Genomic DNA, 15,192 nt, shown 5'->3' with positions numbered 1-15,192 from the left:
CACACACTGAGGGCTCACGTTTTGTCCGTCTGCTACCTTAATCTGAGCCCGTGCACCTCACAGATTATCGTTTACTCCGACTCTGAATGTGTGTGTTTGTGCATGTGCAAGGTGTCATTGTTATATCAGAACTACCAGTAACGTGCAGTACGAAAGTCATTTAGAAACTATTTCAATGTCATTTATTTTTCCTGTGTTCTGTATTTGAAAGAAGTTTAAAGGGCCACTCCAACAAACTTATACATGAGCTCAGCTTGTATAAAGTTGAATTAAGTTTTCATCCTAAATCCAAAGTTTTTGGAGATTGATCCACTCTATTTAACTTAATAGAGTGCAGTACTAAAATTAGTGTAGTACCACTTTAAATAAAGGTCCATGCTGAGTGTCTGCTACATGTATTTGTGATGAAATGCAGTAATTTACCTCTGTGTATCCACCTGCCTCACCAACATCCCTCACTATGTGATTTCCAACATTACTCAGAATGACTCTGGGCAATTTCCACACAGCAAGTATAAACTTGTTGCAGTCAGCTACAGTACCTGTGCTTCAGATAGAAGTGGAGGTGAGCATTAGTGGTATTGACACATGATATACAGCTGTATTCTACTCTAAAGTGAAGGTCTTCTACTTCTTCCTGTAAATTAGCTGATTTCTAATTTAAAACCAGGGAGGTGGAGTGTTACACTCCAGTGTAAAGTTACATCTTTCTGTCTCTTCCCCTTCTGCCTCCTTTATCTGTCTCCCTTGCCATGTTTTCCCCTTCCCATCTTCTTTTTCTGCTGCTTTAGAGTGTGTGAGTGAGCAAACACCCAAATAAACACCCACTCTGACCTGACAGGTAAAGCCGGTGAAGGATCAGCCAGGGTGTTTTATCTCAGTCTGTCTCCAACAGGCTGAGGCTGGTGGTGAGAGCCTTCCTGCTGCGTGTGCACACGTGTGAGAGCTCATGCTTGTGCACGTGTGGTTTTCCCACCTTCATCTACACACAATCCACTGAAGCTACAGCAGCGGGAGGAAAGTTCTCCCCCCACGTCTTTCCTGTTTTCCACCTTTATTAACTTTTCTCTCCTCCCTTTGTGTGTTCTGTTTTAATCTTTTGCTCTCTGATTCCCTCTTTATCGTCTTTGTGTGTTTGACTTGCTTTGCTTTTGTACGTTTGTGTGATACACACACAGTCAGCTTTCCTAATTGTCCATATAATTAGGTGACCTTGTCTAATGAGGCTGCCTATCAGTTTTGTTCTCTCCTGAAAGGCTTGTTTTCTTTAATCTGCATTACCATACACACAGGAGATTTTTAGTAGCAACTACTGATCTAAAAAACGAATGTCTGCCTGCACAGTAAACATGAATGAGTGACAAATTATTACAAATAATTCCTCATTATTTTATTCTAATTACAGTTATTTACTGGAAGCAGTGATTTAGATGGATAGCATACATATGCGAAAGTGTTATACTGCTGTTAACCTTGAGTGTAAATCTGCTATAATGGGTTCTCTGTGGGTTTGTCAGTACAAGCATCTTTTCCATTGTTATTCTAAAAATACTAATTTCAGCTCTAAGCGTCGATATTTTCTGTTCACCTCATCTTATAAGGATTTACCATTTAACTATTTACACTGATACTTACACTCTGTCAGACCGTGAACAAGTTATCTTCACCAGTGTCAGTATGTTTTTTTTTTTCCTTCAAATACATACTATCAAAATGTCACAGTGGATCAACATCAGCAGTTTCTCTGCAGATTATGCACAGGGACGAAGGATGGTTTATCATGTTTGTGAAACTGGCATGTAAGCAGGAATTTTAATTGAAGGTTGTGCTTAGTAAATTATGCCAACAGATTTCCTCTAATATTGACATTTTTATGAGTAAGGTCCACCTCCCTGCAGTTTGTAACAGTCAAGGATATCTGAGGGTCAGACTGCCGGCTGTGCTCTCTCCTTTTCTCTATTTATCACCCTCTCTCCTCTTTGTGTCCATGCTTCCCTCTCATCTCACGACCTCTTAACATCTTTCTCTACTTCATCTCCTCTGCTCTTTTCTCCTCTTCTTCACCTCAGTCCTCCTCCTCTTCCTCCTCCCCCACTCTCTTTATGTTTCTACCTCTCCTTCACATCCTTCCTCCCCCCTGTTTCTCTTATCACTCTGCCTCTCATCCCAGAGGAGACAGTGAGCAGTGGATTTACAGTAATGCAGGATGGTAAAGAGAGAACAGGGCTTTAAAAAGAAACAGCACCATGGCTTGTATTACCACCAACTCCTCTCTAGTAGCCAGCTCTACCCACAGTGCCCATCTTTCTGTGTGACACTAATGTGGCCACTAAGATATGACTCATACCACCGGAACTGCACAAACAGTTTAAGCATCAAAGTTAGCTTTAGCCAAATATCTCAAGATGGAGTTTGCTCAGGGGGAGGACTTCAGAACCAAAAAAAAAAAAAAAAAAAGGATTTTCACACCCTCCTCCCCTAAATCTGTGTGGGACGGACTTAGTATAACTATGTTTGTAGCCATTAGTCCTCCCACGCTGTGGCTGCATCCTTTTTTAGTACAAAAGGGTTTTCTAACAAATCCTCTGTGGATTGTAGCAACAATGCTGTGTTAGTTCTGCACAGCGGCTGCTTCAGTGTGTCTTTAAGTGTGATTTTGCTAAAAAACTGGCTGTGTGTTACACAATGTGCCGGGGGAAGAAGATACAGGACACCGCCGGAGGTACATTAGTTATGGATAATGCAGACTTCCCTTCCCTGTGAAGGACGTTGGTGTTTGGCAGAGTTCAGCGTCTCGTGTGTTCGAAAAAGGAGGATGCTGTACTCAGAGAGTAAAAGATACACCTCCTGCTAATCCCTCCTTTGTTGCGCTGTTTTTGGTTTGAGTGAGGTTTGAAAATGTTCTCTTTGTTGTGGCATGAGGATGAACTTAAAACTCAATGACAATGCAGCTGTTTATGTTCAGAATTAACCTTCTTGCAGTTACATTAAGCTGTTTTTAACGGCATTGCTGCCCTCTGTTAGTAGATCTGATATCCTGGCTTCATATTTATTAAGTGGCATTGTGATGTTCTACACACAGTATTAGAGTCACAGTCTAGGGTGTACATACACTAAGGGCCATAGACCGAAGTTGAGATTAGCCACTGGTTGGCCACTTTGTTTGCATTTGTGATCTACCAGTTACTTTATCGTATTAAGATTCGAGGCCTCCAAACACATTTTTCCCTTACTTTTCCCGTCCAATGACATTTCAACACACTATTTTTTCCCCTGGACTAGGTCTCTATGTCTGAACAGTCCTTCCTCAGCAACAACTAGCCTATTTCATATTACTTATTTATTAAATCAGGTTGTACCACTACAACTTGAAAAATGTCGTAAAGTTAATAAGTAATGTGTAAATCTGTTGCAAGGGAACATCAACAGTGCTCTCCAATCAAGAGCAATGAACTATGTAAACACATTACAATTGTAGAGGCGTAAAAGATATTATTTGTAAATTTAGGTGTTACTTTATTTCATTTATGTCCGCCTACATGTAGAAGAATGTGTCTTTCAGAGTTAGTTTTATTCACACAGTTTAGAATATGTGGGAAATGTCATTACAGTGACCTAACAAACCTGATTTAACTTACTGCTAATGCAGTATGTTGTGTTATTTTTGTGAAATATGATTTAATGTCAGTTCAGTCAGCTACACAGGAGGTTATGGGTGTAAATATTTAGTACCAACTAATCTCTACAGAGGAGTTGGTTTGTGTGTTGCAAATCACTCAGTAAAACTTGACATTAGAAACAGGCAAAGTTTGAACATATGAACAGCTGTTGTCACCAGCTCCTGAACTCCTCACATTTACAGTTGGTGTTATGGATTGGCAAAGAGCCTCTGCACAAGATTTAACTAAAAGGCCTCATTCTTTAGTCAGTATGACAATTAAAACTATAGCAGAGAGCCACTGAAGTGGCTAACTAATTAGCTAACTTATCTGCCTTTTGTCAAGCACAGGCCACCATGCACTGCCAGGGGCATGCTTCTACCTGAAGATGAAAAAATACATCTACTGATTTTGCTGCCTTGAAGCAGATATAAACGTGTCTCACTACTAGAAAAGCATAAAACATCTGTATAAATCTGCTGAGATTTAGAAAGAAGTTCAGATGGATATTATTAGCAGCTCACGTGCTAAAAACGGTAGTGTCTTTATAGCTCAGAACTGCTCTGATGGTTACACACAGGTTAAACCCGAAGATCTTGAGATGCTAAATCTCTTATATTAACACCTGCCATGCAGCTGTTTGTTTTTATTAGCGTGTGAACTCTTGTAACATTTCTTTGCCTTAAAACAGACAGATATTAAATCCATGCGACTACAGCTGGATGGCATTTTGAATTTTTTTGATACTTTGAAGTTTCAGTATCAATGCCAAACCTCAGGAATATAAACATGTTTTTCTTACCAAACCCTTGAGTTTATTAAACCAGTGGAAGCTTAACTTAACAAAAAAACTTTGCATTAACAAAATTGTGTAAAAATAGTGTGGAAAAGAGTGTGATTTAATTCAGAAAGTGACAAAACTAAAAAAAGTTCAAATTTGAGCAAGCACTTGGTGCCAGCTATCAGTACTTTATGGATTTAAATATTTGCCACAGACACATTTGATTGGCACCAGGAAGCAGAGAAGCTCAACACCCAGCCCTAGATGTGACTGTACTGGGATTACAGTGTTCATCCTTGATCAAGCTCAAAGCCTTTGTATCTGCATAACAAGGAAGCATGTGTGCTTTTTTTTGTTTGTTTGCTTCACACCGTCTCAGTTTTTTTCTGATCTTTCTTGATTTGTAGATGTTTGTGTTTGTCAGTTTGATTTCCTATATTCGTGACCTTGCATATAAGTCTGCTCTTGTGTGTCTGTTTGTCTACCTGTCAACATCTTTACAAGACAGGTTTGTGGATTTCCTTTATGTAAATGTTTGTTCTTGTTTCATATTTACAGGAAAACACGCTGCAGTGGGCGAATAGTGTGACATTAGATTAGGAGAGAAAAATATCTGCATTGGTGAGAAATGTGCCAGAGGTCACATTATTGAGCTGTGGGTAGTTTTAAACTTTTAACCATTTGATCACAACATGTGCACATACACATGCGTATGAGCAGACACTGGGGTCGTACATTAGTCATAATTTTACCACTGTTGGCATGTGAAAGCCTTGTAATTACAGTTTTGTTCATTTTTTTTTATATTATATTGACTTTAATTAAAGGATTAAAGGATTACATGCTCCTCTAAATTCTTCAACCTCTGGGGCTTTGAAGCACCTCCAAAACCGGGTGGATAATGATAAAAACTGTATTGTTATCAATAGCTAAACACATCCACCTGTTTTTCCTTCTCTTGTTGACATTTTGGAGATGATGCAGTTTTCGCCCGATAGTGATGGTCTCTAATGTGCAAGGAAAGATCAAACACTCTGACCTTGAAGAGTATAAAAAGGGAAGAGGACGAAAGAGCTCCAGAGAAGAAAGCAGGCAGAGGAATTTTTTTCTCTGCAGGTGGAAAAGCACTGCAGGAGGAAAGACAAGAGAGGTGTATTGTTACAAGTGAGATGGGGCTGTGGCAAAAGGAGGGAGCAAGATGAGAGAAAGAAAGAGGAGAGGATCGTGTTTTCCTGAGCCGTCTCTTCTATTCGTAATGTGTGTGTTTGTCATCTCCAGTCTCTTCAGTTCATACAGTTTAAGACGTTACCCAACCCATTTTTTTTTTTATTTAAAAGGTGCTATATGTAAGATTTTGCTATTGGTACATAGCTGACATTAGCATCAATGGCAGTTTACTTACCAGTCTAGAGGAAATGTTGCAAGTTTAGCATCAAACTTCATTGCTTTACTCACCAAGAGCTGTGTCCAGAGGTGGAAAACAACACCAATGTTCTGGCTCTAATCCTATCACTTCTTTTATTCTATTGAACCATGCTAACCAGCTAGCCCCAGCTAACCTCTTGTACTGTAAATGCAGCAAGCTCTTGGCAATGACCATCACCACATCCCAATCCCAGCAAGAAATTATGTTTGGCAGCAGAGAAAACATTTAAATAGCCCTTTTAAAGTTGACAAGCTGACAATATCAGCACTGTAATCTCTGTGAATAGGCACTAACAACAATTTGTTATATTCCATTGGTCACATAGGTCGTTAACTAGCTGTGGGAACCAACATTGTTAGCTGTTGTTTAGTCTCATCTGTGATTTTAGCTCAATGTTTCTCTTGTTGCTTACAAAAGGGGGAAGAGGAACACATTGTATCAACCTTGCTAGCAATGGTGGCTCTCAAATGTCAATCGCTGACATGGGAACCGCTCAACCAGAGGCTTTTATCTTAGACTATTTCCACAAATGTGTCCAAAAACAACTTAATCCTTTTTTTAAAAAAAAAATGGCCAGTAGCTGCAGTGTCATCATAGTTCACCATCTCCTAATACAAAAAGTAAGGACTTCGACTTTAAGCATTTCTTCTTTTCCTCTGACTCTGTTTCTAGTTTTTCCTCTTAAACTCACTGATCATCTGTCAGGATTTATTTAGCTCCAAGCCCTCCCTCCTGGTCAGTTTTTACATCCATCATAAAAGTGATGCTGCCGTTGCCATTTTCACCTTCTTTCCCATTATCATTGTCTACAGACAATAAATCCTGCTCTGCGCTGCTGTGTGCTGCATCTCATTACAGGCGTCATGTCACATTGTGTGCCCCTATTACTTCTTGTTCCCATTGCAGCAGACCTGAGGTCACGATTCATATCCATATAAAATGTCTCATCAGGGAAGCGGTTCTTCACTTGCTGAGATCACTTCACACATGGTGTCAGTCTGACATTGCCAAGTAGTCTTCATCAGTCACCCCCTCACAAAATTTATAGAGGCCTGTCACTTCTGTGTAAATGGATCAGTCACAACAGATTGCGAGGAGGAAACAACTGGTTGCTGAAAGGTTGCTGGTTTGATTCCCAGTGCTGCCAACATTTACCTGAACAAGGGCTTAGAAATGAGGAGGAGAGAAAGCACTTAATGTGAGTCACTTTCATGATCTTCTTTGAAGAAATTTTTGTAGTAATGGGTCAGCTTTCCCACAGGGGTCATTCAGGATTAATCTTGCAGCTAAACTAACAAATATTAATTCAGCTCTGGGGAGATCAGAGGAGGACAACACCCTAAAAACAGACCTTATCTTACCTGAGCCCATATTGACAACCAAAATCTCAAATCAAAATTCAACTTTTTCCTAATAATATTGATTCCACTTGGAAAAAGGAGTAATAATTCACTGAAGACACAGTAATCCACCATTAATGATACATTAGGTCCATTAGGTATTGTGTTAGCATCTTGTTCATCTTAAAAAAACTGAACAAACATAATGGAAAGTGATGTACATATGATAAACTACAGCTAGATTTCTTCACCCACAATGATGATATTGAGTCCTGCAGCATTTTGAAGCATGATTCTTCTTAATGCACTGAAAAGTGTAATGATGCAGAGGTAAATGACCTACTGCTGATCATCTGCAGTGAATCTCCTCATTAGCTTGAGGAGATACTTATAGGATAAAACGTGAGAGAAAATGTGTCATTAAGAGTGAAATCTCATCATTAATGCACTAAGAATTCCAATAGAAGTTATTAAACCCAGCTAATTACTTGTGTAATGCAATACAGGCTATTATATAAATCTGGAGGGCAGCGGATGATTAATGTGGAGATGATTCCAATTTATAGCAAATAGTAGCTACTGGATCACCTAAAGCTAAATTTATATTATGAACTAGGTAATACAGTACTTCCTCTTGAGCCCACACCTTATGCATTATACTGTAAATACACAACACACTGTAACACATGGGTAATGCATATAAAAGATGGTGTAATCTTTTCTAATGTCTAATAAACCACTCTTATAAGTATGATTACATTATTTATAAGGTTAAAAGTAAGGTTTATTATCCATCTCTCCATTTTTCAGAGGTTTAAGGTTAAAATCAACTATTTTTGTGCTAACAACAAATCAAATCACTACTTGTATGTGTCTATAATGAACCCACTGATAATTTTCACTTGACATTCAACAGCTCTTTGTGGCTGTTGTTAGGTCTGCATGTAAGTCATCTATAAGATATCTAAATGCATAATGATAAAGCTTGTAGAAGCTATTATAATGCATTAGGTAATCATTAAAATTAATTATGAAGGTATTAGTAATACATTATAGATATGGGCTCCATAAAAAAGTATTCCTGATATTACCTGGCAGACAAAGCAAGACTGAGATTTCAGGAGTGGAAGGTAATTAAGTTTGCTTTGGCTATATAGACATGTCCAGTACAACTAGTGAATTTCTACTATTTCAGTCTACTTTTCACATATTTATTACTTTAAGTTGTCCAAGTGTTTTTCCCAGAGGGCAAGACAGGAAGAGAGAGAGGGAGACACACAAAACTGACCGTAGCTCTCTCCTCTGAGCAGCCACAGTGTTTTCTGCTCAAACTGTCTCCACATAACTGAGCGCTAATGAGTCTACGAGCGTGCTCAGATTAATTGGATTTGGTACAAAATTGCTCCCCGCGATAGGTACAAGCACACATCATGCACGCAAAGACACACACACACACACACACACATGCAGTCTTGTCTCCATGACAGGGTTCAGGGGACATTACATTAACTTACATTCATTTCCTGGAGACTTACTCTAACCTTAACCTTGACTACAACGTGACTAACCCTAACGCTTACCTTAACTGAAACCTAACCTTACACTAACCTTAACACACGTCTTCACTTTAAAATGTAATGATTCACATTATAGGGACTTTTTTGGTCCCCATAAGAAAGACATGTCCTCAGAATGTGACTGTGTAAACATATTTAGGTTCCCACAACATGAGTAATACCCAGACCACACACACACACACACACACACACAGAGAGAGAGAGAGAGAGAGAGAGAGAGAGAGAGAGAGAGAGAGAGACCTTATTCACCAAGATTCAAAAAATAAACCTCAAATTGACATTTTCATGTCCAGTCTGTGGTTTCAGTTCACCCCAATAGCCACTTTTCTCTCTAAGTCGGGGGAACAGGGGTATTTTTCCGCAGAAGAGCTAACGAGCAAAATGTGTGTGAGGGGAAAATGGAGGATTGTGTGTGTGTGTGTGGCTGTATAAACATCATATTTCTGTGTCTCCTCATACAGCATAGATCTCACGGTCATTCAACACCATGTTGTACTTTGGCTGACTTCTTCATAACTTTTGTGCGAGTTTAGTTTTGAGTCTACATACAATTAAAATTTTAAAGTATATAAATACTTTTGGCAAGAGCTGATTTAGCTTCATATTACATTCTCGTAACAAAAAAAAAGAAGACATTGGCCAATCAAAAGCAGGTGTCAGTAAACACTTCGTGCCTCTTTGGTCATCAGCCAGGGAGGCAGCAAAGTCAGCTTAGCATCACCGTTTATTTATGTTGGCTCTATATTCAGAGCTGTTAATGAGAGCCAGCTCTGTCGTTTACAAGCTGTAACTACATAAAAGTCTAACAGTAATCTGAATCAAGGTGAGCTGCTCTGCTCTTCATTAGTCATTCTGTTTGTGTTGAGATACATTAGGGCTGAAATGATAAGTCGATTAATTGGTCAACCAATCTCTGGAAAACAACAATTCCGATAAGCAGCTCATTTTGGATGTCATTTATCAAATATGTCAATTAAAGACACTTCTAATTATTTGCTGTGGTACAGAATTTTTCCCCCCTAATATTATGTTTCACTGCTCTTTAAAGGGAAATGACAACCAACCAGTCTTAGCTTATCTACTGAGCACAACTGAGGACATTACTTTGGGCTCTGAGAAACTGTCATGGGCATGTTATAGACTACAAGAAGAATTTGTCAAAATATAATGAAAATAATCATTAATTGCAGCCTTAATGTACATGCATCATCTCATGTGAGTAACTCCTCTGCAGCTGACTGTATCTGATGTTGATGCCACTCAGCCATGGTACAACAGCATTCATCCACAGTGTATCGTATTAACATGAGGAGAGCAGCTCTCACAATGGCCGCATAATTGAGAGTCAAAGAGAGGTCAAACTAAAAATCAACACCGACGTCGTGTCATCGTGACTGTGCACAAGTGAGTAACAGTTTTTCTGTGGCGGGCGTGGATGAGCATTAATGTACAGTCACATCACAAGGACATGTAGATGAAGTTGTGTGTGTTTGTGTAGAGGCTGGGCTGCACTCTGTCCTGTTGGTTTGACCTTGAACACACACACACACACACACACACACACACACACACACACACACAGCGGCACAACCACAGGATAAGGTAGTAGAGGACGTCCAGAATGACAACAGGTGATGGCTGTGTGTGTTCTAAACAAGAACAGCAGGGAGATGCAGACTAATAGACTAGCTGTGCTTTGATGTCACTCAGGGTCCTCACAAAGCACTTCACACCTCGAAATTATGATCCGCACCTCTAATTACAGCCTGTTTCAAGATAAACACATTATCTCAGAGGATATCTTCACTAACAAAGAGTCTGTTGTTCTGCAATTTTACACATTTGCCCTTAAGGTTCTCTTCTGTTTTTTATACCTGTTACAATCTGTATCTCTGCTCATGATTGTTTTTGAATGTGTATTTTTCATCTCTCCTCCTCAGTTTTCACTGTTTGTCTCCCTCCTTCCATTGTTGCTGTTCGTCTTCCTTTTTTTTCCTTCCTCTCTGATGGTTGGGTGCCATTGTGTTGTCGTGGGGGTCACTCAGTTCAGAGGCTGTTCTATGTACAATACAGTGCAGTATGCCATGCGTGCATATGGTACAGTATGTGAGAGTTTGGTGGGTGAGGGGGTTGGTGGGTTGTTGGATCACGGAGTTCATTTTTGATAATATCTCCCTCCCTCCCACTCTCCTGTGCTGTGTAATTAGGCCAATCAGACATGGTCATTACTATTAATTGAAACTGATGATACTATAAAATCCATGTGGACACTCACTGAATGGAGAGGGACAGTAGATGATTGGCTTGTGCTTACTTACTGGGTTTGATGGTAGAAAAAAGCACAAACAATTAATATCACTAGACATTATGATTATTATTTTAAAGAATGTGATTCAGTCATGACCTCTTATCTTCTCTATTTCAGATATGTTTTGAGATACAGACAAGTCAAGGCTTATCATTATCTAACTTTGTTGCCAGATGAAACACTGATGAGAACAGAAATGATCCGAGTTGGAATTTACAAGAACCGAGCCAATGAAATCATTGAGTCACATTTATCTGTAATTCATGCCACTACACTCCCTTTTCAACTGTTAAAAACAACAGCTTTTAGCGCATAAGCATTTCCTCTTCTGGACTTCAGCTAATCTGCTGGCAGTGATGTCTTGTTACTTAAACTGGAAAAAGAGACAATCTTCTCTCGAGAAAAATTTGAAACTGCTACCTAAATGTATTCTACATTTTTTCTACATTCTACTTTTTTTTTTTTTACTTTTCTTTGCTCATTGCTATTAAAAAGAGCAAAGAAAAGTTAAAGGTGTTGAAGTTTCAGTGTCAGAGCTCAGCCAAACAGGACCATGTATGTGATGAAACTGCAAACTGGTATTCAACCATACATCTCTGCCAAGCTAAATTCAGCCAACATCCATGCCTATTTATTGATCAGCAAGTAAGTTACCACAAGACTGGCAGTTGGATGTGCTCGGTAACATCAAATTGAGTGTTCATATGACTATGAACCAAGAGACAGCACATTTAAGACAGGTTTCCTCTAAAGCACTTCAGTCCTTCCTCCTCCACCTCCTCCACACTGTGGCGTGTGTGTCCTGCAGCTCAAACCACTGCCTCCAGTATCTGTTACCTCCCTAACCATCATGTAGAGGTGAAGGTCAGTGAAGAGGCTGACCAGGACCAGGAGTACAACATTTTTGAGCAAATTATGATATTTATTTTTTCAATTTGATTAAAATCTTTTCAGTGGCGTCAGAGGAAGTCAGAGTGACAAATGCTTTCCTTGCTTCAAAGTAATGTGTCTGTATAAGCTATTAGAAACAGGTGATTGGTGGCATATGTGTATAAGGAGGAGGTTTGAATATTTAAAAGGCGTGCATCATCTCTCTCTGCTCCTCTATTTCTCATTCATTCATGCATAACAAATATAAAGATGTACTATGCATGTATAAAAGACAGAGGTGCACGTATAAACACAAACATGGAGGCAAATCCATTCAGAACACACTGCATGCAAAAACAGTCGTAAGTCACACTTATGAATAATACACCAGTCATTTTCTAAAGTGTAATCCTCACAGACGTCTGCAATCCTCCCCTAACTTTTAAAAATCTTTTCTCTCCTTCTCTCTAGCTGAGCCTCTTCCTCTAATGGACCTGTGTCGGCGTGCAGCCCGCCTGGCCTTGGGTCGGGAGCGGCTTCAGGAGATCGAGAGCCTCCCTCTGCCCCAGTCCCTCAAGAATTACCTCCAATACCAGTGACTGACACCAGCAGAGCCAACTGGGAATACATGGACACAAAACCAGACCACCGGAGAGTCTAAAGATGGATGGATGAGAGAAATTAATTAAAAAGATGCAAAAAGGGGGATGATGGATGGGAGAATGTCCACAGCTCAGCAAAAGATGGATTTATACAAGAGTGGTGGATGAACTGACAGTGGAGGTCCAGGCTTTCACACAGAGGATAGGACAGCACCAGCTTCTCTTGGATTCTGAGCTGCTCTTTCATTTGTTTTGGACTTGAAATAAATTATTGATGATGGTATCCCAACAGCATCTCACTCATCCAGAAAGAAAGCCCATCCCCTGATGGCACGGTGTGGTTAAGTGGTGAAAGAGATGGTAAGATGACCGCCGCCACCTAGTGATGAGAACGAAAACTGCGCACAGAAAGCACACTAATCCTATCCCTGGAGGCCTTTCTGACGTACAGTCAGTGACCATATCATTGCTGTTGGATACCATAGTGTGTATTCATGGTCTCCACTGGCACAGGTGACAGGCTGCAGAGTCTAGACGTCCAAGAGGATTTTAGCACTAATGTTTTTATGTGATGACTCGGGGCCTGACCAGAAGCTCACACTGCATACACAGTAGAATGGAAACATGGCTGCAGGGTGTAAGCAAAGTTTAGCACAAGAGACTTATCTCCTGGCTTTATGCAGGCATTTGGTGATTGTTAAGCCCTTTCCAGACATGGAATAAGTGACACCTGTCAGTTCAAGTACAGAGTTGAAAAGTAAGGAAGGAAGAAAAGTGCATCTGTGATAGATTTTAAAATTAATTTAGCCACAAGTCTTAATGATTGTCAGATTTCATCATTTATTAGTATTTTTTTTAATTCTGTGGCCTGTTTCATACTGTAATGTCAAACAGTGCACACGCACATGACAAGACGTCATATTTGGATGCTTGTTTGCTTATATAAAGCATTTCTCTATGTCATTTCATCCATGCAGTTAGTTTGAATAAAACCTGAAACTGAGGGTTTAACTATGACGGTTCAAGGTTTTTCTAACCTCTTTTGCCCCCTGCTGCAAAGGGAAATAAATTTTTTTTTTGGCCTGACATTAGAATAATCTCAATAAAATCTTAAAAATGTTAAATGTTAATCTTAAAATATTTCTCTAAAGCTTTTATAATTTAATAAGTATTCATCAGAGTTGAAAAGAATGTGTTTAGGTGTTAATTATTAAGAATTAAACTTGTAGATTAGGTGACGTTTGATCGCCAATAACAAAACAATCCACCAATTGTTGTCAGATTTTAACACAAATGTTGCTTAATTATGATTGGTGGATGGTATGTGACATCACATTTTCCTCAACAAGCCCTGCCCACTTCAAACCACGACAGAAAATCACACCGAAGATGAAAAACACAAATCTCTAAATGTGAAATAACCAAAACTGCCATCTCTCAAAGTAAGAAGCTTAATGAGAAAATACTTGTAATCTCTTTATGTGCACACTTTGTGCTGCTGCAGCCTTTACATTAATGTGATTCAATTAAGACCTGCAGTGTGTGGGAAGTGTTGGAGTAGTGGTACCAGGTCCAGCTTATTAAGACTGTCGTCATGGCTTTTACACAAGGAGCTGCATGTCTGAAAGGGGCTTCATCACAGAAACAAATGGGACAAAACTGCCTGCTGTTAAAAGAAGTGTTAAGTTGCACTGAGAAACATTCCTCACAGGACACTAAGTCACGTATTATGATGTCAGTCATGACCAAAGTATTTCATACTAAGCCATGGAGTGTACGAGTGTGTCTGTAGGAGCTGTAGGTCGTGGCCCGCCGCAGTTTAACTAGTGCTAACATGCTGTTGGCAGGAAGAGGAGCCTCACCTGTTGTTTGTAGCACCCTGCTGTAGCTCACTGGTACCAGACAGTATCTGTCTGCTGTCCGCACAACTGTCTTAATGACCACAAACAAACAAACAAAAAAAAAACAGGACCAGATCTAGACTCACTGGATCCACAATAGAAGCCTGAGCAGAACATAGGAACATTACTGCTAGTGCTGTGGCATGGCAGATATGTTTTTGGCTCAGAGTAGGATGCAGATGACCAATGCACAACCACACGCACGCGTGCACACACATATACACACACATCATGTTTTCTTTCCTAAAAAAGGCTTGAGTCACTTTTTTTTAACTTCTGAGTTTGTATCCTGCATTATTATTATTATTATTATTGTATTATTATTATTAATATTATTGTGAGTGTGGAATCTGATTCTGATGATGATAGGATGATGATAATGATGAGGATGAGGATGATGTTGATGATATTTACTTATCACAAGCTAGCTCTATGTTTTTTAACTGATCAGTGATGGTTACATTCAGGTAAATGTAATGCAAAAATGCTGGTGATGAAGGGAGAGAGAAATCAAAACTAGTTTCTTCAATGCTGCTTTTATTATTATTATTATCATTATTTCTATTATTATTATTACTATTGTTTTTATTTGTGATGGTGGTGGTCTTACCTCTGTTTCCATCAGTTAACATGGGGCGAAAAAGGACCATTTCTGAAAAGTAGTAGAATGTATGGACACGCAGTTGAGATGTCAACAATGTGAATAAAAGCCAAGTGAATTTGATAAA

At 39.4% G+C, this 15,192-nt stretch overlaps 1 protein-coding gene across 2 annotated transcripts in view; it reads left to right on the top strand.

The window, feature by feature from the left end:
- LOC108883647 (SPRY domain-containing SOCS box protein 4) overlaps positions 1 to 15,192 on the top strand; it is a 70,896-nt gene extending 55,704 nt beyond the window's left edge. For both annotated transcript variants that reach the window (XM_018677028.2, XM_018677027.2), the window contains exon 3: positions 12,433 to 15,192. In XM_018677028.2, the coding sequence (XP_018532544.1) occupies positions 12,433 to 12,560 (128 nt within the window). In that variant the 3' untranslated portion in view covers positions 12,561 to 15,192. The remainder of the gene's footprint in view (positions 1 to 12,432) is intronic.

This window comes from Lates calcarifer, linkage group LG4 (assembly GCF_001640805.2).
Source record: "Lates calcarifer isolate ASB-BC8 linkage group LG4, TLL_Latcal_v3, whole genome shotgun sequence".
Classification (NCBI taxonomy): domain Eukaryota; kingdom Metazoa; phylum Chordata; class Actinopteri; family Centropomidae; genus Lates; species Lates calcarifer.
This window is presented reverse-complemented; position numbering and strand designations above follow the sequence as displayed.